Below are 23,793 nucleotides of genomic sequence, written 5' to 3'. Positions count from 1 at the left end.
AAGGAAGAAAAATAGGGACGTACTAGTAACTTGAAACTTGAGTGCAGAGTTTCACACGTATTTCTTGGTTAAGTCCACACACAAATCATTTTTACGCCTACAAAACTGATTTACAAATACAAAATATTTATGACCACAATTTGAGCCCATACATCCACAGACTGATGGAGGCAGGAGAAGCTGCCTACAGTCATCAGTCAGTGGATCCACAGTAACATCGACTCTGAGTTCAGCTGCTGATCATCAACTAACTGTTTCTGTCTCATTCCCAGACTCTGATCTCACATAAAACGAAGCAGATTTATGCTGAAACTAAGCTGCACACAGCTGATGTTAGCCAGGAAAACAGTACAGACTGCTAACGTTACCTTAACATGGAGACGATCAACTGCGCCACAACATTCACGAAAGCGAAAGTAAAAGCGACGGAAGGAAACGATCAGAGAGGCGTTTGAGGGACGTTCAGAGTCAGGAACCTCAGAAACGGATCAGGCTGGAGTTTAATTCTGTTTTCATCTTTAGAAACATCTGGAAATAGTTATAAAAATGCTGCGTAATAAAGAAAAATAGTGTAGATTAGTTTGAGTTGTGTTTAGCTGAGCTGTGTCTTTAATCAAATCTAAACTGAAGAGTTCATTTTGTGGAGGAGCAGCAAGACTTTCAGTGTTACTCTCAGGAGAAAGCCTCCCAAATGTCTGTTGTCTTAATAGTGGAATTATCTGGAAAATGAACCAGTTCTTATAAGCTGCTTTTCTATATGAGCAGTCAAAGCATTTTATACAGCGTGCTTCATTCACACAAGCACTTCTTTTTCTAACAATGACACTATGATGGATGCATCGGAGAGCAAGTCGGGGTTCCATATCTTGCCCAAGGATACTGTGGCGTGCAGACTGGAGCAGCCAGGGATCAAACCTCCAACCTTCCAGTTAGTAATTCTACCTGCTGAGCTACAGTCTGTACTTCCTGAACAACACACTCTCCTTTTGTTTCTTTATTTCCAGTAGCAACCAGGACCATAATGAACCCTGACTCAACAGACACTCAGGATCCACCTGCCCAGTAAGTCACCCACTAACTGTAACTATCAGAGCCCTGACCTTCTGCAGAGACGAGTCACACTGAACACAGCAAGTGTCCCTGCTCTCAGATACAAAACCTGCCTTTAAAAGTTCAGAGTAATGAAATCAGCAGTTCTGATTCTAGAATCTGTAGTCTCACACACTTGTGCACTTTTGTTGTTTTGGTTCAGAGCTGCAGAGTAAACCGGTGGTGTGTGTGCAGCTCTTCTTCTGGAACGTCCTGGACCTCCTCCGGTACGCACCGCAGGTTTTATAAGGACGCAGCTGCATTTGAACCCAATAATGTAGTTTTACAGTGATGCACAAACACATCGGCTTTTCAAACTTCAACTTTACTTTGTTAAATCGTTTTAAAAGCACACAGGATGCAGAGCTTTAAGAAGCTTTTAGTTCCTTACAGTTGAACAGCACTCCCTGGACCTGACCTCTCAGCACTAATGCAGTTATTTTACTAATGTGTCAAACTATCTACATTTTTAAACCATGACGTCTTACTTTCCCTCTAAGCAGATACCCAGGACAGAAACCCTCCCCCTAAACAGCCAGTTTACATTCCAGTGTAGGATCCACTGATATCAGGTCGCAGTGGAAATATTTTTGGTTATTTCTGTGAAAAAGAAACCACTTTGTGACATGTTGATACATGATGTTTGATTTGTCTGCTAGATGGAAAATATTAAGTTGGTGATGTCTGAAAGGGACACGCCGTAGTTCATGAACAATAACAGTAGTTATTGATAAAGTTATAACTGCACATACGCAAGAAAGGAGAAAACAAATACTTATTTCATTTAATAATAATCGAAAAATTAAGTACATTTAAAAAAAAAAAAACAGGGCAACCAAGCATATCTGACTGGAGCTTTAATGAGTTTTCATTATTTACACCAGCGGTCTCCAACCTTTTTGGCACCACAGACCGGCCTTTAAGGTGTTGCAGATAAACACAACAAAATGAAACCAGTACCGAAGATTTATTCATAACACAGGAAAAAAAACAGAGTAACAATAAAAACCCTGAAACCCACAAATGTCACAGCGGAGCCTCAAACGACTCATGCACCGGCCCGTGACCCGGGCGTTGGTGTTCTGGTTCATGGTGATCACCATAACACCAGGCCTGAGGAGGGAGCGTATTTACACACACACATAATACTAATATTAACAATGATGATGTGTGTGTCAGTAGAAGGTTATGAACGTGCACACACACTCACATCGAAATATTTGAAGTGCAAACATCCACATTTGTTCCAATGTTGTGGACAGACTGACTGTTCTGAAGGCAGAACTTCAACAATGTCTCTAATGATTGTAATAATAATAATAATGATAATAATAATGATAATAAAAATGATGATAATAATGATAATAATAATAATAATAATAATAATAATGATAATAATAATAATAATGATAATAATAATGATAATAATAATAATAATAATAATAATAATGATAATAATAATAATAATGATAATAATAATAATAATAATGATAATAATAATAATAATGATAATAATGATAATAATGATAATAATAATAATAAAATAATAATAATAATGATATTAATAATAATAATGATAATAATGATAATAATAATAAAATAATAATAATAATAATAATAATAATAATGATAATAATAATAATAATGATAATAATAATAAAATAATAATAATAATAATTATAAAATAATAATAATAATAATAATGATAATAATAATAATAATAATGATAATAATAATAATAATGATAATAATAATAATAATAATGATAATAATAATAATAATGATGATAATAATGATAATAATAATAATAATAATAATGATAATAATAATAATAATGATGATAATAATAATAATAATGATAATAATAATAATGATAATAATAATAATAATAATAATGATAATAATGATAATAATAATAAAATAATAATAATAATAATAATAATAATAAAATAATAATAATAATAATGATGATAATAATAATAATAATAATAATGATAATAATAATAATGATGATAATAATAATAATAAAAATGATGATAATAATGATAATAATAATGATAATAATAATAATAATGATAATAATAATGATAATAATAATGATGATAATAATAATAATAATGATAATAATAATGATAATAATAATAAAATAATAATAATAATAATAATAATAATAAAATAATAATAATAATAATAATAAAAATGATAATAATAATAATAATAATAATGATAATAATATCCTTAATGCCATATTTGTACTCGACCATATGTAGCTGCATTATGATATACGACGTGATGATTTGAGTACATTCGTAGTTCCAGTGGATTTCCAGATGCAAACATTGTTTCTCGTCCAATAAGTTGTGCCTGTGGTTTGATGACAGGTATCCTCACGAGCTGCTGTGTGTCATGGAGAAGCCGTCCATCACCATGCTGTGGACTCGCTACACACTCTGGATCCCCTTATACATCCTCACAGTCATCGTTGAAGGTGTTAAATCATCGAGTTTCCATCTTTTATTCCAACACACTGAAAGCTGAGCTCATAAGTACTTTGACTTCTCAACATTACGAGGTTCATTGTGTGGTCAGAGTGTTGTGTAAGGGAAGTGTTGGGAGCCAACAGGAAATGGGTTAGCCAAGCAGAGCTGATGATATGAAGCCAGGAAATGAGCACAGTGCATTCCAGCTGCAGTGAGTAACCTCTGTGCTGTAAGCAGAAGTGCTGGAGGAACGTTCTGTATATCAGCGACACACAGGCCAATAACACTGTGATAGTGAATGAAGTAAAAGCACAGCAAGTGAAGTGTTTGTTCCCCTTTTTGTTTCTCTCTCAGCTGCCACCATCTATCAGGCGCTGCCTTATGTTGAGCAAACGGCCTCCCAGTCGTGTCCACTCAACTCAACAACAGCTCCAAACAGCCACCTGCCCGTGGTGCTGGCGCTCTACCTGCCTGTCCTCACTCTTGGTAAGACGGAGAACAACCCTTTGTGACATTACAGTCACCTGATGGACGTGCTGCACAGGAGCACGTTTGTTTGAGTCCAAGCTCCTCCTTTACATGTATGGTCACTGCAGTCGTCTTCAGTCAGCCACTACTTTCATTAGCTTTGGTTGTTTCAGCTTCTGCGTGCGACCACGTTAAAGTTTTTCTCGATAAATCAGACTCACTTTTGGTGGGCACTGATCTGATTCTGTCCATATTTACACACAATTTCCCTGTGCAAATGATACTTAAAATGACTGAAAGCTCTGATACCAGTGAGGTTTTCTGAGTAATTATGTGGATTAAACTTAATAAAAGCTGTAAGATAGATTAAACTATACATTTCATACTTGCAGCATAGGCCACTGCAACGTTGCAGAGACAGTTTTACTTTTTTCTTTAGATACTGCATAATCGTTACAGAACTAAGAAATATGTTACCATTATTAGTTTTTTAACTCTTGTGGTCCTCAGTCGCTCGTCCTTGTATGTTAAACATGCTGGTTGGATGAGGGTTAATGAGACGGTTAGTCGTGCCGTTGTGAGGCTGATGTACAGCAAACACATTTAGACGAGAACCTTAACTAAGACAAAAAGATGTTAGACACAAAGGTCGGTCGCTTCACTAACACGACCTAAATCCAGCTGAACTAGAACAGACTGAAGGAAAAGAACACAAAACGTTCTCAGGTTCTCCTGATTTGTTACTGTTGGGAAAACTACAGGTGACAGTTTCCTGAGGAAGACTAGGACGATGAAGAGCAGTTACAGGCCTCACTGTCATATCATCATAGTTGGTGTCCGAGCTTTCTGACCAGGCCTGTGGTGACAACACTGAGGAGGGTCTTCTATCTGGGGATGTTAAATTGGTGTCATGAATGAAGTTACTGTGTAACTGTAGTGTAACTGTGGTGTAACTGTAGTGTAACTGTGTGACTGTGTAACTGTAGTGTGACTGTAGTGTGACTGTGTAACTGTAGTGTAACTGTAGTGTAACTGTGGTGTAACTGTAGTGTAACTGTGTGACTGTGTAACTGTAGTGTAACTGTGTGACTGTGTAACTGTAGTGTGACTGTAGTGTGACTGTGTAACTGTAGTGTAACTGTAGTGTAACTGTGTGACTGTAGTGTGACTGTAGTGTGACTGTGTGACTGTAGTGTGACTGTAGTGTGACTGTGTAACTGTAGTGTGACTGTAGTGTGACTGTGTAACTGTAGTGTAACTGTAGTGTAACTGTGTGACTGTAGTGTGACTGTAGTGTGACTGTGTAACTGTAGTGTGACTGTAGTGTGACTGTGTGACTGTAGTATGACTGTAGTGTGACTGTGTAACTGTAGTGTGACTGTGTAACTGTAGTGTAACTGTGTAACTGTAGTGTAACTGTAGTGTGACTGTGTGACTGTAGTGTGACTGTGTGACTGTAGTGTGACTGTGTGACTGTAGTGTGACTGTAGTGTGACTGTGTGACTGTAGTGTGACTGTAACTGTAGTGTGACTGTGTAACTGTAGTATGACTGTAGTGTGACTGTGTAACTGTAGTGTGACTGTAGTGTGACTGTAACTGTAGTGTGACTGTGTAACTGTAGTGTAACTGTGTGACTGTGTAACTGTAGTGTAACTGTGTGACTGTAGTGTAACTGTAGTGTGACTGTGTAACTGTAGTGTAACTGTGTGACTGTGTAACTGTAGTGTGACTGTAGTGTGACTGTGTAACTGTAGTGTAACTGTAGTGTAACTGTGTAACTGTGTAACTGTAGTGTGACTGTAGTGTGACTGTGTAACTGTAGTGTAACTGTAGTGTGACTGTGTAACTGTAGTGTAACTGTGTAACTGTAGTGTAACTGTAGTGTAACTGTAGTGTGACTGTGTAACTGTAGTGTGACTGTAGTGTGACTGTAGTGTAACTGTAGTGTGACTGTGTAACTGTAGTGTGACTGTGTGACTGTAGTATGACTGTAGTGTGACTGTGTAACTGTAGTGTGACTGTGTGACTGTAGTGTAACTGTAGTGTGACTGTAGTGTAACTGTAGTGTGACTGTGTGACTGTAGTGTAACTGTAGTGTAACTGTAGTGTGACTGTGTAACTGTAGTGTGACTGTGTGACTGTAGTATGACTGTAGTGTGACTGTGTAACTGTAGTGTAACTGTAGTGTGACTGTGTAACTGTAGTGTGACTGTGTGACTGTAGTGTGACTGTGTGACTGTAGTGTGACTGTAGTGTGACTGTGTGACTGTAGTGTGACTGTAACTGTAGTGTGACTGTGTAACTGTAGTATGACTGTAGTGTGACTGTGTAACTGTAGTGTGACTGTAGTGTGACTGTAACTGTAGTGTGACTGTGTAACTGTAGTGTAACTGTGTGACTGTGTAACTGTAGTGTAACTGTGTGACTGTAGTGTAACTGTAGTGTGACTGTGTAACTGTAGTGTAACTGTGTGACTGTGTAACTGTAGTGTGACTGTAGTGTGACTGTGTAACTGTAGTGTAACTGTAGTGTAACTGTGTAACTGTGTAACTGTAGTGTGACTGTAGTGTGACTGTGTAACTGTAGTGTAACTGTAGTGTGACTGTGTAACTGTAGTGTAACTGTGTAACTGTAGTGTGACTGTGTAACTGTAGTGTGACTGTAGTGTGACTGTAGTGTAACTGTAGTGTGACTGTGTAACTGTAGTGTGACTGTGTGACTGTAGTATGACTGTAGTGTGACTGTGTAACTGTAGTGTGACTGTGTGACTGTAGTGTAACTGTAGTGTGACTGTAGTGTAACTGTAGTGTGACTGTGTGACTGTAGTGTAACTGTAGTGTAACTGTAGTGTGACTGTGTAACTGTAGTGTGACTGTGTGACTGTAGTATGACTGTAGTGTGACTGTGTAACTGTAGTGTAACTGTAGTGTGACTGTGTGACTGTAGTATGACTGTAGTGTGACTGTGTAACTGTAGTGTGACTGTAGTGTGACTGTAGTGTAACTGTAGTGTGACTGTGTAACTGTAGTGTGACTGTGTGACTGTAGTGTAACTGTAGTGTGACTGTGTAACTGTAGTGTGACTGTGTAACTGTAGTGTGACTGTGTGACTGTAGTATGACTGTAGTGTGACTGTGTAACTGTAGTGTGACTGTGTGACTGTAGTGTAACTGTAGTGTGACTGTAGTGTAACTGTAGTGTGACTGTGTGACTGTAGTGTAACTGTAGTGTAACTGTAGTGTGACTGTGTAACTGTAGTGTGACTGTGTGACTGTAGTATGACTGTAGTGTGACTGTGTAACTGTAGTGTGACTGTAGTGTGACTGTAGTGTAACTGTAGTGTGACTGTGTAACTGTAGTGTGACTGTGTGACTGTAGTGTAACTGTAGTGTGACTGTGTAACTGTAGTGTAACTGTGTAACTGTAGTGTAACTGTAGTGTAACTGTAGTGTGACTGTGTAACTGTAGTGTGACTGTAGTGTGACTGCAGTGTAACTGTAGTGTGACTGTGTAACTGTAGTGTGACTGTGTGACTGTAGTATGACTGTAGTGTGACTGTGTAACTGTAGTGTGACTGTAGTGTGACTGTGTGACTGTAGTGTAACTGTAGTGTAACTGTAGTGTGACTGTGTAACTGTGATGTAAAACACTGTTTGGTTTTCAGGAGCCTCGCTCACAGTCGGGCAGCTGCTGAAGGAGAGGCACCACCACCTGGAGAAGTGGAACAGGAAGAGGAAGTAACATGAAGTCACAGCTCGTTGGAGTTACGGATGAAGTCGAATTTAACGATCTGCTGTAAAGAGAGAAAAGGATGTTCTAGACCCAAAATGATTTCTTTATCACTTTTATTGACAGCACAGATTCCTACAGTACAGTTACTGTCTATCATTAAACAGCAGCTCAGACCAGCAGCCGTGTGTGTCTTTGTGTACGAGCAGCAACGCCTGAGCAGGACACCGAGGCTCCTCTGGGCTACCAGCCGTACGCTCTGGTCCACACGGCTTTCTTCTTGAACTCTGCAGAGGACCTGAGTGCCAACAGAGCAGCTGAAAGGAACCACAGGAGAGATCAGAGAGATCAGAGAAATCAGAGAGATCAGAGAAATCAGAGAGATCAGAGAGATCAGAGGAATCTGGCTGTTCTGAAGACCAGGTCATTTTTTCAGCATATCCTGCCTGTATGAACACTGATGTTTGAGTAAACCTCTCTTAAAATACCACCTGCTCGTTCCACACCTTATTTTCCAACAGTGCTGTCAGCTGAGTGTCAATAAACATGGTGCCTTAGTTCTCATGTAAAGACTGCCACAGATGAGGCCTGTTAGCAGAATGTGAAGCTCATTTGGCCAAAAACAATTACTGTGGTAACAAACATCACTGCAGCTGTGTATATAGAGCTGAATCACTACAGTCCCCTCTATGGTAACTTGATATTGTGAGTTAACCTGCAACAGTGCAGAGAAACTAACAGTCCAACGACCCTGTCTGAGGGACGTGGTGAGGGTGGAGCTCCGACACAACCAGGTTCTTGGAGGCCATGATTGGTTGAACTGCTCTGTCTCTGTGATCACTGACAGAAATATTTCAGCAGAAACTACAAACTGCATGTGTCTGAGCTGAAATTCAGGCTTCTAACCTGAATACACACATCTGCATCCACAGCAGTGCGATGTAAGCACAGAAAGACGTGCGTGCATGAGTATAAACCGCTCAGAGAAGAACAGTGCTGCATAAGAACCAGTCCATGAAACACACGATGCATTTCACAAGGAGACCCGAACATACAGGCTTTACCACGAAGGTTTAGCTTCTGGGGCAAAACCAGTAAAGAAGAAACCACAGCTGGTGGTGTACTGGTCACTTTAGTGAAACCTATGAAAATACACTATTGCCATTGATGCTGACACGCTCTGGTCTAAGGAGGGGCACTCGTCCCTGAGAGGTCAGGTAGGCTAAGACGAAGCAGGTCTTCTCCATTTGAGTCTAAACAGAACGCAGAGATGTTAAAGCCACAGCGCACGCTGAGCTTCAACGAACCGTCACAGACTGAATGACAGGCGTGACGTGATCACCGCACGTGTGCTGAAAGGAAGCCAGCAGAGGATCAACAACGAGGGTCAGCAGCAGCTGAGAGGGCTTCAAACTACACACCTGTCACCATTTCATGTTTAGTTATCCTGTCTTCCTTCTCCCACCCCAACCAATCACAGCAGAGGCCCCGCCCCTCCCTGAGCCTGGTTCTGCTGGAGGTTTCTTCCTGTTAAAAGGGAGTTTTTCCTTCCCACTGTCACCAAAGTGCTGCTCATAGGGGGTCATATGATTGTTGGGTTTTCTCTGTATTATTACTGTAGGGTCGACCTCACAGTATAAAGCACGACTGTTGTTGAAGTGAATAAAGTAACCATGTGAGGAAGATTCCTCTAAATTACTGAAAGCTTAAATCACTATATGGTTACATTTGGTCAAACTGAACGTTTACTTAAAGTGCTCCTTTTAGAAATACACACTTGTGTAGTGGGCCCCCTGCTGGGCATCAGGAAGAATGCAGGTTTTACTGTCCACACACTGACAGCTATAAGTAACAAAGCAATATGAGCTACAGGTCACTGGAATTACTTCCATTTCCACTATGAGACCAACAACATGTCTTTGAACCTGTAAACCAAACGTACTTCTGCCCGCGCTTCAGCACATGGAAACAGTGGACGTGGTCCCTCTGTTGATTTTCTGCTGGTGTTATTAACACTGTACCTCAGAGACTTTCATGATCCTCTCAATCTCTGTGTCAGACATCTCAGACAGACACTTGGCCACGCCCACATACAGATCCACTTCATCATCCTGAAATAAATGTACAAGAAATCAAACACAAACAGAAAAATTGTTATTTTTTAGTTAAAATGTGTCATTTAAACACCTTTGAACCTGTGTTCATGTGTTAAAGAGGCAAAGCTCGATGCCAGCAGGGCCCAGCAGCAGCACGAATAAAAGGCTTTAACTGTTAGACTGCTCCACACAAAGGTTTCAAAACAGACAAAGACAGCAGGTTGAAGGAGATCAGCTGATTTCACAGAAAGGTGAACAGAGCACGGCTAACAGGTTCAGCTATTAGCAGCTGTTAAACTCAGGGAGCCAATGGTAGGCGACACGCACCAGCGCACATATCATCAACTAAATGATTCCAGCCGTTCAAAAGCTGAAATGTAGCATCAAGTACCATGAAACACGAGCACTGTGCTGTTCTTCAGACTGATGAGGTTAATGATGCCACAGGTTCAGAAACATGCTGCTCAACGTAAAGACGACAGAGGATTTGGACAAAGGCTAAAATGAGTCTAACTGCCCGTGATCCTCACACAACTTTAGCTGTTTGACTGTTTTCCTGTTTCTGTTATTGTACTTTGAAAATGCTGGTCGAGATCACGCTGGTCTAGATCACGCTGGTCTAGATCACGCTGGTCTAGATCACGCTGGTCGAGATCACGCTGGTCTAGATCACGCTGGTCGAGATCACGCTGGTCTAGATCACGCTGGTCTAGATCACGCTGATCGAGATCACGCTGGTCGAGATCACGCTGGTCTAGATCACGCTGGTCGAGATCACGCTGGTCTAGATCACGCTGGTCTAGATCACGCTGGTTTAGATCACGCTGGTCTAGATCACGCTGGTCTAGATCACGCTGGTTTAGATCACGCTGGTCGAGATCACGCTGGTCGAGATCACGCTGGTCTAGATCACGCTGGTCGAGATCACGCTGGTCGAGATCACGCTGGTCTAGATCACGCTGGTTTAGATCACGCTGGTCTAGATCACGCTGGTCTAGATCACGCTGATCGAGATCACGCTGGTCTAGATCACGCTGGTTTAGATCACGCTGATCGAGATCACGCTGGTCTAGATCACGCTGGTCGAGATCACGCTGGTCTAGATCACGCTGGTCTAGATCATGCTGATCGAGATCACGCTGGTCTAGATCACGCTGGTCTAGATCACGCTGGTCTAGATCATGCTGGTCTAGATCAGCTCTCTCCTGTGAACGAGTCTCAACGTGACGACCTGCATGAACAAAGGTAAAAGGAGGTCTCGAGTGGCAGAAACAGCGACAGCTGTGTCACAGAAATCACTGTTAGCCAGAGCGAGCAGACGTGCTAGCTACAGCTGCATCATGGTCCAGAGGTCATGTGACCATGGTCCAGAGGTCATGTGACCAGGGTCCAGAGGTCATGTGACCAGGGTCCAGAGGTCGTCTTCTACGGGCAGAATCAGCTTTAAATGGACTGCAGCAAACTGTAAACACGTCTCTGACCAGGTGCATCAAACGTGACATTCTTCCTCATGAAGAGGAGGAGGAGCAGACCCTGCATCTCTGAAGGTATGAAGGTCGTTAGTGTCTTTGGAACTGGCACACACATCTGTCTTACTACAGCCAGACTTCATCGTTACAAAGACCTGCGTCTCACCTTTCTCCAGCTGGAAACATCTGGCCTATTAAGCAGCTGTTGTCCTACATCAGACAACCTGCTCTTCAAGCAGTGCCACAGTTAGTCTGCACACACAGACTGTTGTCAGAGGAAATGCTCTGATCAGCTCCTGTCTGCACTTCATTTACTCAGTTTATCCAGCTGACATGTCCTGTGTGTTCTGCTATGGATGTAATCAGGCCAATGCACGTGACTGCATTCTGTTTTTATGTTTGCAAACTTCATATTGTCCTAATAAACCCAGACAGCCATCCCACCAAAACATGTACAGATGTTTGCATGTTTCACTGAAGCACCCAGTTTGTATCCAAGAGTTCGACGTCTTTAACTTTTGAGTTTGACGACATCAAACGAACACTAACAGGAACCTGCTGCACATCATGTCTTTGCACTTATTATAAACCTGACTGACATTTCTATCAGGCCTTCTCGTCCAACATCCATCAAGATAATTACGTATTACTTATGCTCGTATCATTAATATAATAACTGAGCACAGGAAACAGATATGTGAGATACAGACAGGGAGGGGCCAGAGCTCTGTGACCTGTTACTGTAACTGTTCCAGTTACCACTGTTGTTATTATGATGCTGTGTTTGGTCCCTGCCCGTCGAGGTGTTCTTACAGCTGAGCTGGTGCAGCAGGGTGGACAGCATCAAAGAATCGCAGAGACCGGCGTTTGTCTCGACAAGGGTAAGTAAAGTGTTCATAGTGTGAGGGTCAGAAACAGCTGATTCTGTTTCATCACGTCACTGTCACGACTCTTAAATAACTCGAATCATCTGCCAATCACGGTTTCTTATGTAAAAGCTGATGAAACTCACGTGTAGAAACCAGGGGAAAACTCGTCCTTTGGACTTGAAGCTGCTGCTGCTGATGCTGAGCAGGGTGTCCAGCACCATGGTCAACCAGCTTCCTGTGGCCACGAACTCTGGTCCAGCCTATCGAGTCCAACAGCACTGAGCTCAGCATCTCTATGATGATGAAATAGCAAACACACTGTGTAACAGGACCCTGCGGCGTCTCACCCCCAGGCTGCCGTCACCATCAGTGGGCAGGTTGCTCTCATACTTCGCCAGAACAGCGGCGAGGCCGCTCAGAGTCAAGATGGCGTTTCCCTGAACAACAGGACTGTCCCTGAAACGACCCACAGAAAGTCACAGCGCTCACATCAGGTTACTCTGCTCACCAAACGTTTCCTATGAAACAGAGCGAGCAGGGGACTCACTTTGTAGCAGCTTTGATGACATCTGCCAGCTGATCTCTGGCCCTGTGTCAGAAAAATAATAACAACACATTAAAAAGATGAAGAACGTGATGAAGATGGTGACCAGTGTCTGTTAAAGCAGTGATGCACATCAGCACTTTAGTCTATTTACAACCGTAATACAAAAACATCAGGACGGCGTCTCACATGTAAATGAAACAGGATGATTTACAGATTAAATGTAATCACATGTTTAAACTGAGAAAAACTAACATTTTAGGTGAAACTAAGTCTGGAGAACGTAAGTTTGATGGTGTAGCGCTGAGACAGACGCCGTAGCATCTTTGTAACAGTCTGTAAATGTCTTCGACTGGACTTTGGGACAGGAATGTCCTCCTGTTCTTGTCCGAGGAGCTAAAATCCTGGATCAAAGTCCTGGGTCTTCTTTGGTGGATTGTTTGCTTCCTCCATGCTTTCTAAATAAGTCTCCGCTCCAATTCATCCCACAGATGTTCTGCTGGGTCAAAGTCAGGACTCTTTGTAGGCCAGTCAGGTTCTTCCTGTGCACACGTTCATGTTGGGAGCAGGAAATCCTCCCAAATGTCTTGGTATTTGGAAGTATTAAGAATTCCTCTCAGCAGAACTAAGTAGCTGAGCCCAACCTCTAAAAACAGCCCCACTATCATCCCTCCACCACCAAAGTCAGACGAGTGTCAGTCTCCTGATAACTGCTGAACCAGACTCCTCCATCGGACTGCGAGACGCAGAAGCGTGAACACGACGTTTTCCAACGATGCTTGTTCCGATCACGACAGCGTCCATGAACTTCCTGAGCTCCTGACAGCGAGCCACAGACTTTATACACCTGTGACTGACAGGCCTGAAAACCATGATTCACTTTCTTCATGGTCAGGAGGGAGAGCAGGTCGTCTACTGGTCAGGAGGTTGCTGGTTCAGAACCAGTTATTTTGGCTACATAGTGCAGGTGTTACCACAAAGTGTTGATGTAAAGTTTGGTCCACACAGCAGGGAAACACACACACTACAGTCATTACAGTAAGATTAGAGACCTTGTACAAAAGCACTACCATTTATATACACACAGTCTACACATATACAAGCAAGTATGAGTGTGGTTCTCACCACAGCCAGGCACAGTGATGCTTGTACTGCAGCTCCTGTGGATCCTCTTTGCCTTGTTTCTGGAGCATCTCTAACTCAGCACGTCGACCCTGCCAACAGAAACCAAACCCTGAGAGGCCTTTACTGTAAGATCAGAGGCCTTTACTGTAAGATCAGAGGCCTTTACTGTAAGATCAGAGGCCTTTACTGTAAGCTCAAAGGCCTTTACTGTAAGATCAGAGGCCTCTGAGGCCTGTGGAGGACAGACTGGCTGACATTTGTGTTGTGTAGGTTCCAGTTAGGCTGCACATCACCCAGTATGTCTTACTGTGTCCTGGTGCCACATGGAAAGGGCAGAACTACCAGCTGGTGAAGTCACGCTTCACGATGTGCATTTTAGTCGCTGAATTCTTCGTCCACACCATTTATTTCTATGAAGCACTCAGTGCTGCTTCTGTAACACCTGCACAAACCTCCATAACGGCGTAGAAAGCTCGGCTCATGAAGCCCCTCCAGGCCTGTGGCAGGAGGAGGGCATGGTGCCACTCAGAGGGCTGGATGTTGACCTGTGCACCAAAACACAGAAGAAGGAAACAGTTCCTCTTTCAAGCTCTGCGTGCACGACAAAGAACAAGAGAGAAAGCAATGGAAGAAGACAACACGTACTTCATGAACGAGGGCTGTCAGCGTCTGCTGGTAACTGCGGCTGACGAGGAAGCGGCTGATGGGTCTCCCAGCACGATCGCTCTGCACAGACAGACTGTACGACAGAAGCAGCCCAGCTGCACCACAGACAGAGAGGCTGAGTTATAATGGTGCTTCCAACAGTGACGTGTTGGTACAGACACACTGTTTGAAATCTCCACCATGTCCTGGCTTTATGAGAACCAAACAGATTCAATCTGCAGAATATCTTCATCTTCCAAACCTCTCCTCAGAAAGACGTCCCTTCCTGTAGCTCCACATATTCTCTCTTCCTCACCAATTTAAGAAACACAACTTTGATATGCTGACTGACAGATTTTACAGAGTTTAAAGGCAAAGCAGCAACATGTTCATAGTGACGTTCAACGACACCACACAGTCGATATCACTGACACCAACTAAATGAGAGGTGTCACTGGGTCACCTGCCAGTCCTGGCTTCAGCCCAGGCTGCTTGTTTTTCTCGTAGGTCTTGAGCATGAACGACGGGATCCCTGCCACCGTTTTACCCTGGTCTGAGCGGAGGTTACCCCCCCTCAGGGCTGAGAAGTAGATTCCCCGCGGCATCTGACTCATCTCCTGCCTCACCAGTGACGTCAAGAAGAGCTCGAAGGCTGGAAACATAAAAGAAACACCATCAATGCATCATCAGCATTACTCAGTATCACACGCAGATGTGACAGATCCACGATCTCTCCAGCAGGAAACACACCAAACACCTGATGTCTGTTTCTGTGCAGCTCAAACAGCTCAAACAGCTGTGATGTTGATGGTTATGAACAGTTGTGCTAAACAAAAATGTTGTAACATCATGCAGCGTACATGTGTTCCTAAAGTATCTTAGCGGTCCCAGGACTGCGCTCTCCTGGACGCTGCTTTCAGGGTTACAGCCTCTAACGCTCCTACTGCAACTAAGACCACTTTGTTCTTGTTCTCCAGTCGCTGCTACTCTGGAAGTTGAAGCACCCCCGACCCTTACTCCTACTACCGGCTCGACGGGGCTTCTAGTCCACATGTGGCGCGGGTGTTTCTATACACTACAGCTTCCTGGTTGTGCTTTGAGTTTATGCTATCCCAGCTTGCATCTTACATCCTGCTACTACGTGGTGGAAAATGTCCGCAGCACCTTTGCACAGTCTGCAGCCGTGGTAGACTCCCTCCTACCACAGCTCACCTCTAAGCATCTGGATCTTTCTACCATTCATCGGGCTTCTCAGCATCTGTTTCAGCATCTGCACGGATTTGGCTCTGACTGATCTTCATCCTGCTGGCCTCACCAGGTGGATCTCACTGACTCCTCCCATACAGCTTGATGTCATCTACAGGATGACATTTGATGACATCACCTCTTAGTGATGAGCTGGCTTTGGGGATTGAAGCCTTTGCAGACAGAAGCTGGGACACTGCACACTCCAGTACTGTCTCCCACAGTTCCTGATGAATGTTATCAGTGCACTGAAGCACAGTAACAAGCAGGTCAGTGTGCATGAATGGGGCACAGAGTCAGGTTGGTCTGCCTAGTCTTAAGTGCTCTTGTACTGTCAGAATGACACGATAGCAGCCCTACGAACCAGCAGCTGAGCTTTTGTGTTGTTTCTAATGCTTTTCAGAGTTTTGCTCATGTACTGGCTCATGTGCCTCCACAGCTTCAGTAGCTCCTGTGTCGTGGAGAGGCGAGTTATCGGGCCGTGGTTTGATGGCCAGGACGGTTCAGTCCTGTGTTCGTGCCTTTAGCATTCCCCATATCTACAGACCGCTGATCACTGAACGCTTCTTAAACAGTAGACGTGGATTATGTCGGGTCCCGCTGTTGTCCCAGACTCATTGTCTCGAGAGTAGATCCTGGATGGATCTCTAGAAGCAGTTTATTCTGTCGGGACGACAGGATACGACCTGTTGGTTTGTTGGCTGCTCCAGTTTACCTGGAAGAACAGACGAGGTGGTGAGAGTCATCAGCTTCACATAAGATGAGCCTGGGACGGAGAGATCCTTCTCATCTTCCTCCTTTTCTTTGCTCTGTTCATCTTCTTCGTTTTCAGGGAGCTTTGCAGGTGGTCGGGCCTTCCAATCAAAGAGAAGAGAGAGCTGACACACGGCGGCGTATAGGGACGTTTCTGAACACGCTAAAATAACTGAAACATCAGCTTCCTCATTAACTAGTGCCTCATAGTTACACCTGACTAACGTCTGAGGACAATTAATAAAGAAACATTGCAAAATGATCTGGCTAATATGTTAGAAACTGTTCTGATGTTGTTATGAGAGTGGAGCAGGACTCTTAACTGCCTCAGGAAGGTGGTTGATGGTGTGATCTGTTTCAGGAAAGGCTGCCAAAGCCCTGTAGCCACAGCTGGCCACCTCTGGATCCTGTTACAACACAAAGGTGCAGACACATGTTTCTGTTTCCTACAAGAGGATGAAACTTATGTGACATCACAGCATATTTGTGCATGTAGGAGTCATCATGTCAGCTGTGTGTGGATACAGTATATACAGACCTCGCTCAGAGCATAAGTCCAGAGAATGCTGACCACCTCTTCTTTTAATTTCTAATGACAAAAAATAAGAAGTCATTTAACACACACACACACACACACACACACACACACACACACACACACACAGACAAACACAGACACACACACACACACACACACACACACACACACACACACAGACAAACACACACACACACACACACACACACACACACACACAGACACACACACACCTATACGGGTTTCTATGTATTGCAAGGACACTTTTTCCAAACCAGCCCAGGTGGTGGACTATGGGGACACCACTTTCCGCTTGCCCCTGAGAGATGCTGAATACGTCAAAAAATCTGTTTTGAGCCACAGAGCACAGATCTCACTTCAAAGTTCCTATACACGCAACACAACTAGAGATATAAGAACCTGTTTTTTTGCAACCTTATCAGGACATAGATAATTAGGTGAGAAGCCCCGCCTATGAAAATATTAGACATTTTAACACCCAACAGGATTTGTAAGGACACTGGCTATACAACACACATACCTGTCACCAAAGTATATTATAGGGCCAAAAATGAATAAGTGGGACATGGCTAAACTCAAACACTACTACTGCATATTAAAATTAATAGTTAACAAAACGTGGTCTTATGACAAAAATCGAACATCACAAAACACAAAGACCTGAATTTGAGAACTAGCTCAATGCAATTTGCAAAGACAAACCTTATTCTTAGATTTGTATTGGAGCCATCACATATTTATAATGTGAATTCCCTATAGTCTTTATGAAATGTCTAATGCTCAAGTCAAAGCAATACAGGGATAAGAGTTCCAAAGGTAACTTTTCAACCATGAATTTACAGGTCTTCTCTGTTAAAGGCTAGCAATTAAAGGTTAGATTTCCTAGTTGGTATATTATGCATTTACATTAAGCACATATCTTCCTTAATTTGAGTTATACAACTGCTGATGAGAATTTGCTTTTAGGAACTTTTCCCCTCAGTATAAGAAAGCCTCACTGAAAGACAAATATTCAGTTCCAAAAGAAAAGGTTCCAGGGTTGTGTATCTTCAGAGTTCTTGAATTGGTAATAAGATACATGCTCAAGCACAGAAAAGGTGCTTTTCACATATCATGTTCCCTTTAAGTACGGTCTTTAGAGACAAAAAAAAATTATATATATATATATATATATATATAAATAATAGCCAATCTGATGGTGAATACTCAAGTTTATTTCAACAAGAACACGTGCTTTTTGCAAACATGACATATATGTCAAACATCTGTGTATATATTTTTGTAACTTGATTAATCGTTTAGCGGCTGTTCCTTTTTTTTAGAGTTATGCCGCGGTTCCTGACGAAGTCTCTCACATTTTGAACAGAGCGACTGTCTAATACAGGACGTTCAGCATTTTTACACTGTTTGATTTCTGTCACAGTGGCTAGTTTCCCATTTGCAATGTGCCCACGGAAATGTCTCATGACTGCTGCAATCTCTTTGGGAGACCATGGACATTTTTGTCTCCTTCGAGGATTTTCCCCTTCTGCGCCATTTCCAGGGAATGCTACAAGGGGGAGAGAAAATAAGATCAGCTTACTTTTGATTTGTTAATTATTAAGTTATTATAAAGTTACTCTTCAAGAACAATATGGATGTAAACATCAAATCCATTTCATGGTACACATATCAAAAAGAAGTCCAGGCATTAACCACAGCATTTTTTAACTTGGTTTAAATAGCTGTGGGGCTTTAGATTTACACGGGGGTTTGGCTTTTTGCCATGTTAGATAAATACAGTGTCTTAAAAGCTATATTCTGATTAGAAGATCTAGCTCGTTCTTTCCCGCAAAAACATTAACTCAAAGAAAACTATTAAAGATAGAACTTCTAACTATGTGAATGCCACGGGACACCCAATTACAAAGTGACATTAGTTCCCATCCAGTTTCATCATGTCCTCCTTTATTGTCCTCTACTTCCAATCATGCAGAATCCAGGTTCAACCCATTACTTCAGCTTTGTCCTCTGATCTTTTCACTTAGTTTGTCAAGCAAATTATTCCTCATTTCCACCACTCTTATTCTCATGTGATTTTGTACTGTAACAGTAGCCCAGTTCAGACCTGGCATTATGACAAGTTCTGGGTGATCAGATACAACCAGCATTAATGAAAACTCTAAAGATATCCAGGATACTTTGAGGACTCATTCAAGATCCAGTGATGTAAGGCACACATTTGTTTCCATTCCTCTGAAAGTCAAAACAATCTGTTCCGAAGACAATGTAGGACAGTCTACTCTGATGTCATACTCAGCAAAACAAGATGACTCACATGAAACCTCTTTCTCATTTGATAAAAACCGTGAAACATGGGAGATTAAAAAACATTTGAGTCAGAAATAACTCGTGCAAAAAAATATTAGTTTAAAGATGTACACATTTACAGAATCACCAACACTGACAATAAACTCTCATATTGTCTCTTAAAATAAAAATAAAAAGATTTCAATCAAAAGGTGATCTAACATGCCAATGTAGTTTTCATATATGGTTTAAAAAGCAAGATAAGCAGTTTCCCATCTTTGTTTTCGAATAGTTATGAACATTTGAACTGTTAATCAGGTTTTGAAGATGATTAATGGTAAGTATTAATATGCAATATTAGTATTTAAGCTGAGTTTACTGGAGCTTTAAGTGAGCCAACTTTCAAGTCGATGTGTACTGTAAACCTATGCAGACAGATCAGTATTTAAGGCTTTACTCTCACCATCCACTGGAGCACAACTTGGGCGTCATCAAGATATTACAAAATAGAGCAAAGACACAGCGGCCAGGGAAGCACAAGAACATGACATCAAGAAGGCCCCGAGTAAATGAGGTTATCCCAGCTGGACTTTTGTCAAACCTGGGAAGGCACCTAAAGAACGCTCCAGCCAATCCAGGAGCGAAGAAGGACAAGAACAGCTGATACGGATTTTCTTAAAAGATAACGTCTCTGTGGCTTTCAAATCCCAAAACTGAAATAAGAACCAAAATAAGAAAAGTATTCTAATGTTGAACCTGAGAAGAAAATTCCTCATGCCAACTTTAAGGTCATACTGGATATTAGTCATGAACTATGCAATGTTTGTAAAATTCTGGCATGTCATATTGACCAAACTTTCATATCAGATCTTGTCAAACACTGTTACAGAGATAACCATTTGCTAGTCTGTTGTTCAAAGAATCTGTTCAAAGGTGTCTTGATATTTTAAAATATTTTATTCTTGTGGTACCTCGTGATGTGCCTTCTCCAGCCGAGTCCACATCTGTAAATAGAAAAGTAAAACAAAAATATCACAAACAACATGAGTGGCTTGGTAATCATGGAAGAGCCATCAATATGCAGGGTGGTGGATAGTTATACCGTTTGAGGTGTTTGGAGGTTCCTCTACAGGTGGCATAGTACTCCTCCCTATAGTACAAGGAGTATTTTAGCTCAATATAGCAGTCACATTTTCTGTTCCTGTTTAGACTTTCCTTTAACACGAAAATAATTTTCACTAACAAGGAGAGAGGCACCCATAAATACAAGTAATCCTCAGGTCCATAGCTCAGTCCTAAAATGACTGAAGAAGTTTAAAGTTACATTGACCATTTCTTCAGCTGGCATATCAGTGAATTGTCATGATATATCTGCAGTACCAGTTAAAACTTTGGACACACCTGTTTATTCATTCTGAATTTGAATAAGCATTGTGTCTTTTCAAAGTAATCTTAACTGCATTTCCCAAAACTAGAAAGCATTTTACTAGAAATAAAACATAAAAGCCATCTACAAAGATGAAAGACATCAAAAATCCCGTCAAACACTGTTACAGAGATAACCATTTGCTAGTCTGTTGTTCAAAGATGTCTTGATATTTTAAAATATTTTATTCTTGTGGTACCTTGTGATGTGCCTTCTCCAGCCGAGTCCACATCTATAAATAGATAAGTAAAACAAAAATATCACAAACAATATGAGTGGCTTGGTAATCATGGAAGAGCCATCAATATGTAGGGTGATGGATAGTTATACCGTTTGAGGTGTTTGAAGGTTCCTCTACAGGTGGCATAGTACTCCTCCCTATAGTACAAGGAGTATTTTAGCTCAATATAGCAGTCACATTTTCTGTTCCTGTTTAGACTTTCCTTTAACAAGACAATGATTTTCACTAACAAGGAGAGAGGCATCCATAAATACAAGTAATCCTCAGGTCCATAGCTCAGTCCTAAAATGACTGAGGTCGCCAGTCTCCCACAGGACTAACACAGAGAAAAACAACTATATGCAATCACATTCACATCAATGGGCAATTTAGAGTGACCAATTAACCTAACCCCAGTTTCTTTGGACTGTGCGAGGAAGCTGAAGTATGCCGAGAGAACCCACGCAAACATGGAGAAAACAACTCCATGTTTGCGGACCCTGGACCGATGAACTCAGGACCGTCTTGCTGTGAGGCAACAGTGCTAACCACTATGCTAACGTCCCGCCTTATCGACTGGGCAGCCAAGTCCAATAAGTGCACTTGCTGGGGTTAGGATAAGCGGAAGAGATGTTCTCGGCATACCTTGTAAAAAAGTAAACACAATACTCCAACAGTCCAGTTATATGACAATCATCATCAGTGGGCACACTGTAGGAAGTGGGTAATACTGTCAGAGGTCCCTGGAGGTACCTCAACAAATTGCCTAGTTCCCTTTTCTGTAGTTGAATAGTGTAGCTCAATATTAATGCTCTGTTGCGTTGTGGTTGATTCATTTACACACATCTCTGGCTAGATATCTGTAGCATCACAACACAAAACTATCAATGTAAGTACTATTACATTTTTTGTACTGATCTGGTTAGACCTTTCTTTAGTGACATTATTTGACAGACATCAATCTTTATGACTATGTCAAGAATAGCTTAAGCAGTGTATTAACCTCAGCCCAAAACAAATTAAGACATTTTCAATACTTAAGACTTACAGTGCACATATAATCCTTACTACTACCTTTTAAATAACTGTGTATACCTGAAACATCTCACAATATTGCATTCAACTGAATACTACATAAATATGAGTTGTTTGTTGGTGCATTTACCCATTTTTGTTTGTGCTGGTGGGTATTCTTTGTCAGCCTCGCCGTCTTCACTCTTACCAGAGTCTGTCAAGTCTAGGTTATCTGACAAAAAAATATGTTAAGCAGCATCTTGATGCATTCTCAATCATCCAGGTAAGTAAATCTCCAAGAGTTGATTCTGTTCATCTGGACATAGCGTTTTGTGGGAAAAACGTTTCGTCACTCATCCAAGTGACTTCTTCAGTCTCAGCTTACTGCAGGTTTCCCCAATCTTATAAACAGTACATTTGCATAATGACTGAAACCAGCCAGGTCAGTTCCTTAATCTTAATTATGCAAATTCTCATGACCATTGATCAACAACCACTGACCAAAACCCACTGATCAAAGACCACTGATCAATGGCCATGAATACCATTCACAGAGAGCTCTTCTGTGTTGTGCCATGCGCTTCGCCAGAGGTTGTTTGGTTTCCCCGATGTATAAATCCTGGCAATCCTCCTGGCACTTAACAGCGTACACTATTTTACTCTGTTTGTGTCGGGGGACCCGATCCTTGGGGTGGACTAGTTTTTGGCACAGTGTTTTGGGGTTTGAAAGCCACAGAGACCCAGTGTTTTTGCTGATCAATGGTCGTGAGAATTTGCATAATTAAGATTAAGGACTGACCTCCAAGCCCATTGTTCCTTCAGTGGGCTGGTTTCAGTCATTATGCAAATGTACTGTTTATAAGATTGAAACCTGCAGTCAGCTGAGACTGAAGAAGTCACTTGGATGAGTGACGAAACATTTCTCCCACAAAACACTATGTCCAGATGAACAGAATCAACTTCAGCTATGTCCAGATGAACAGAATCAACTTTTTGGAGATGTTAAACAGCAGGTACAAACATTCCTTGTTTCTCTTAACAGCTTTAATGTAAAAGTAAGGTTATTAAATATATTGTGTTAAGAACACTCAAGAGCTTAAAAACTAGACACCTTAAAATACTATCTACTTAGAAATACCTTCAATTTCAATCTCTTCCAATGTTTTGCCTTGGAGATTTCCAAGGGTCCCTTTCTCCATGGCAAGTAGTAGTTTTGATATTTTTGCCAGCTGGGTTGTAGCCTCTGGAAGTCTGTAAAATTCTCTGTGGACACGGATATCATGGCCAAGAAAGTCAGCAACTTGGTCAAGCTCGTGATTTTTTAGGTTCAAGACGTGTGACAAAGTTGCAACATGCTTGCGTAGCTGTGTTGACCTAAGGAGTTCAGGACTTTGTGCACCACAGTCATTTGCATAAATCCTGAGACAGTCCTGTCCTCTGTAAGGAGTCAAACAGTTGGGTCTTGCAAAGAGGAAGGGGTTTTCTTCCGGGACTGCACACTCTAGTCTTCTGCTTATGAGCTGCGTTAGGGCTTCAACCATGTCTGGTGATAACAGTACAGCAACCTGCTCATCAACTTCAAAGGAGGACGATGCCATGGGCACATCACCTTGAGAACGGTCAGGGTGCTCTGAAACCTTGTGCAAGCAAACACAAAAGTACATTAACATCCATTCAACACAGATACGTTGAGACTATACAATACAATTATGAAGGTACACTGGTTATTGACATAAATGAGGTAAATGTAATGAAGTAATATTGAGTGAAAAT

At 41.8% G+C, this 23,793-nt stretch overlaps 4 protein-coding genes across 5 annotated transcripts in view; 1 reads left to right on the top strand and 3 right to left on the bottom strand.

The window, feature by feature from the left end:
* LOC148105932 (NACHT, LRR and PYD domains-containing protein 3-like) overlaps nt 1-405 on the bottom strand; it is a 129,045-nt gene extending 128,640 nt beyond the window's left edge. Inside the window, exon 1 of the mRNA XM_087838910.1 lies at nt 369-405. Within this exon, the coding sequence (XP_087695036.1) occupies nt 369-376 (8 nt within the window). The 5' untranslated portion in view covers nt 377-405. The remainder of the gene's footprint in view (nt 1-368) is intronic.
* Nucleotides 406-834: 429 nt separating this feature from the next.
* LOC148105931 (very-long-chain (3R)-3-hydroxyacyl-CoA dehydratase 4-like) lies at nt 835-7,856 on the top strand. 2 transcript variants are annotated; one of them, XM_087839030.1, is made up of 5 exons: nt 835-928; nt 1,005-1,062; nt 3,471-3,577; nt 3,924-4,055; nt 7,702-7,856. In XM_087839030.1, exons 1-5 carry the CDS (start codon nt 835-837, stop codon nt 7,776-7,778), a joined length of 468 nt encoding a protein of 155 aa, XP_087695156.1. In that variant the 3' UTR covers nt 7,779-7,856. The 2 variants fall into 2 exon arrangements, with proteins under 2 accessions (XP_087695156.1, XP_087695157.1); XM_087839031.1 differs by lacking the exons at nt 835-928; nt 1,005-1,062 and adding an exon at nt 1,260-1,316.
* Nucleotides 7,857-11,051: 3,195 nt separating this feature from the next.
* LOC148105928 (focadhesin-like) overlaps nt 11,052-23,793 on the bottom strand; it is a 44,574-nt gene continuing 31,832 nt past the window's right edge. Inside the window, exons 16-26 of the mRNA XM_087838419.1 lie at nt 17,051-17,101; nt 16,836-16,919; nt 16,475-16,613; nt 14,978-15,166; nt 14,515-14,630; nt 14,322-14,414; nt 13,870-13,958; nt 12,748-12,789; nt 12,548-12,656; nt 12,344-12,460; nt 11,052-11,093 (exon numbers count right to left, since the gene is read on the bottom strand). Coding sequence (XP_087694545.1) covers nt 11,052-11,093; nt 12,344-12,460; nt 12,548-12,656; nt 12,748-12,789; nt 13,870-13,958; nt 14,322-14,414; nt 14,515-14,630; nt 14,978-15,166; nt 16,475-16,613; nt 16,836-16,919; nt 17,051-17,101 — 1,071 coding nt within the window. The remainder of the gene's footprint in view (nt 11,094-12,343; nt 12,461-12,547; nt 12,657-12,747; nt 12,790-13,869; nt 13,959-14,321; nt 14,415-14,514; nt 14,631-14,977; nt 15,167-16,474; nt 16,614-16,835; nt 16,920-17,050; nt 17,102-23,793) is intronic.
* Nucleotides 18,274-23,690, bottom strand: LOC148105930 (uncharacterized). Its single transcript, XM_087839015.1, has 7 exons — nt 23,159-23,690; nt 22,172-22,252; nt 21,117-21,164; nt 20,986-21,018; nt 20,463-20,510; nt 20,332-20,364; nt 18,274-18,620 (listed from the first exon to the last, which is right to left on the bottom strand). Exons 1-7 carry the CDS (start codon nt 23,688-23,690, stop codon nt 18,370-18,372), a joined length of 1,026 nt encoding a protein of 341 aa, XP_087695141.1. The 3' UTR covers nt 18,274-18,369.

This window comes from Neolamprologus brichardi, chromosome 3, assembly GCF_056152115.1.
Source record: "Neolamprologus brichardi isolate AB-2024 chromosome 3, ASM5615211v1, whole genome shotgun sequence".
In the NCBI taxonomy this organism is placed as follows: domain Eukaryota; kingdom Metazoa; phylum Chordata; class Actinopteri; order Cichliformes; family Cichlidae; genus Neolamprologus; species Neolamprologus brichardi.
This window is presented reverse-complemented; position numbering and strand designations above follow the sequence as displayed.

Bases quoted from the DNA above. Each gene is read 5' to 3' on its own strand.
- LOC148105930 (XM_087839015.1), bottom strand. From the start codon at position 23,690: ATGTTAATGTACTTTTGTGTTTGCTTGCACAAGGTTTCAGAGCACCCT. The intron at 21,165-22,171 runs GTAAATGCACCA...CTTGTACTATAG, and splicing joins ACCAGCACAAACAAAAATGG to GGAGGAGTACTATGCCACCT. The intron at 21,019-21,116 runs GTATAACTATCC...ATCTATTTATAG, and splicing joins ACCTTCAAACACCTCAAACG to ATGTGGACTCGGCTGGAGAA.
- LOC148105931 (XM_087839030.1), top strand. From the start codon at position 835: ATGCATCGGAGAGCAAGTCGGGGTTCCATATCTTGCCCAAGGATACTG. The intron at 929-1,004 runs GTTAGTAATTCT...CTTTATTTCCAG, and splicing joins ATCAAACCTCCAACCTTCCA to TAGCAACCAGGACCATAATG. The intron at 3,578-3,923 runs GTGTTAAATCAT...TTTCTCTCTCAG, and splicing joins CCTCACAGTCATCGTTGAAG to CTGCCACCATCTATCAGGCG.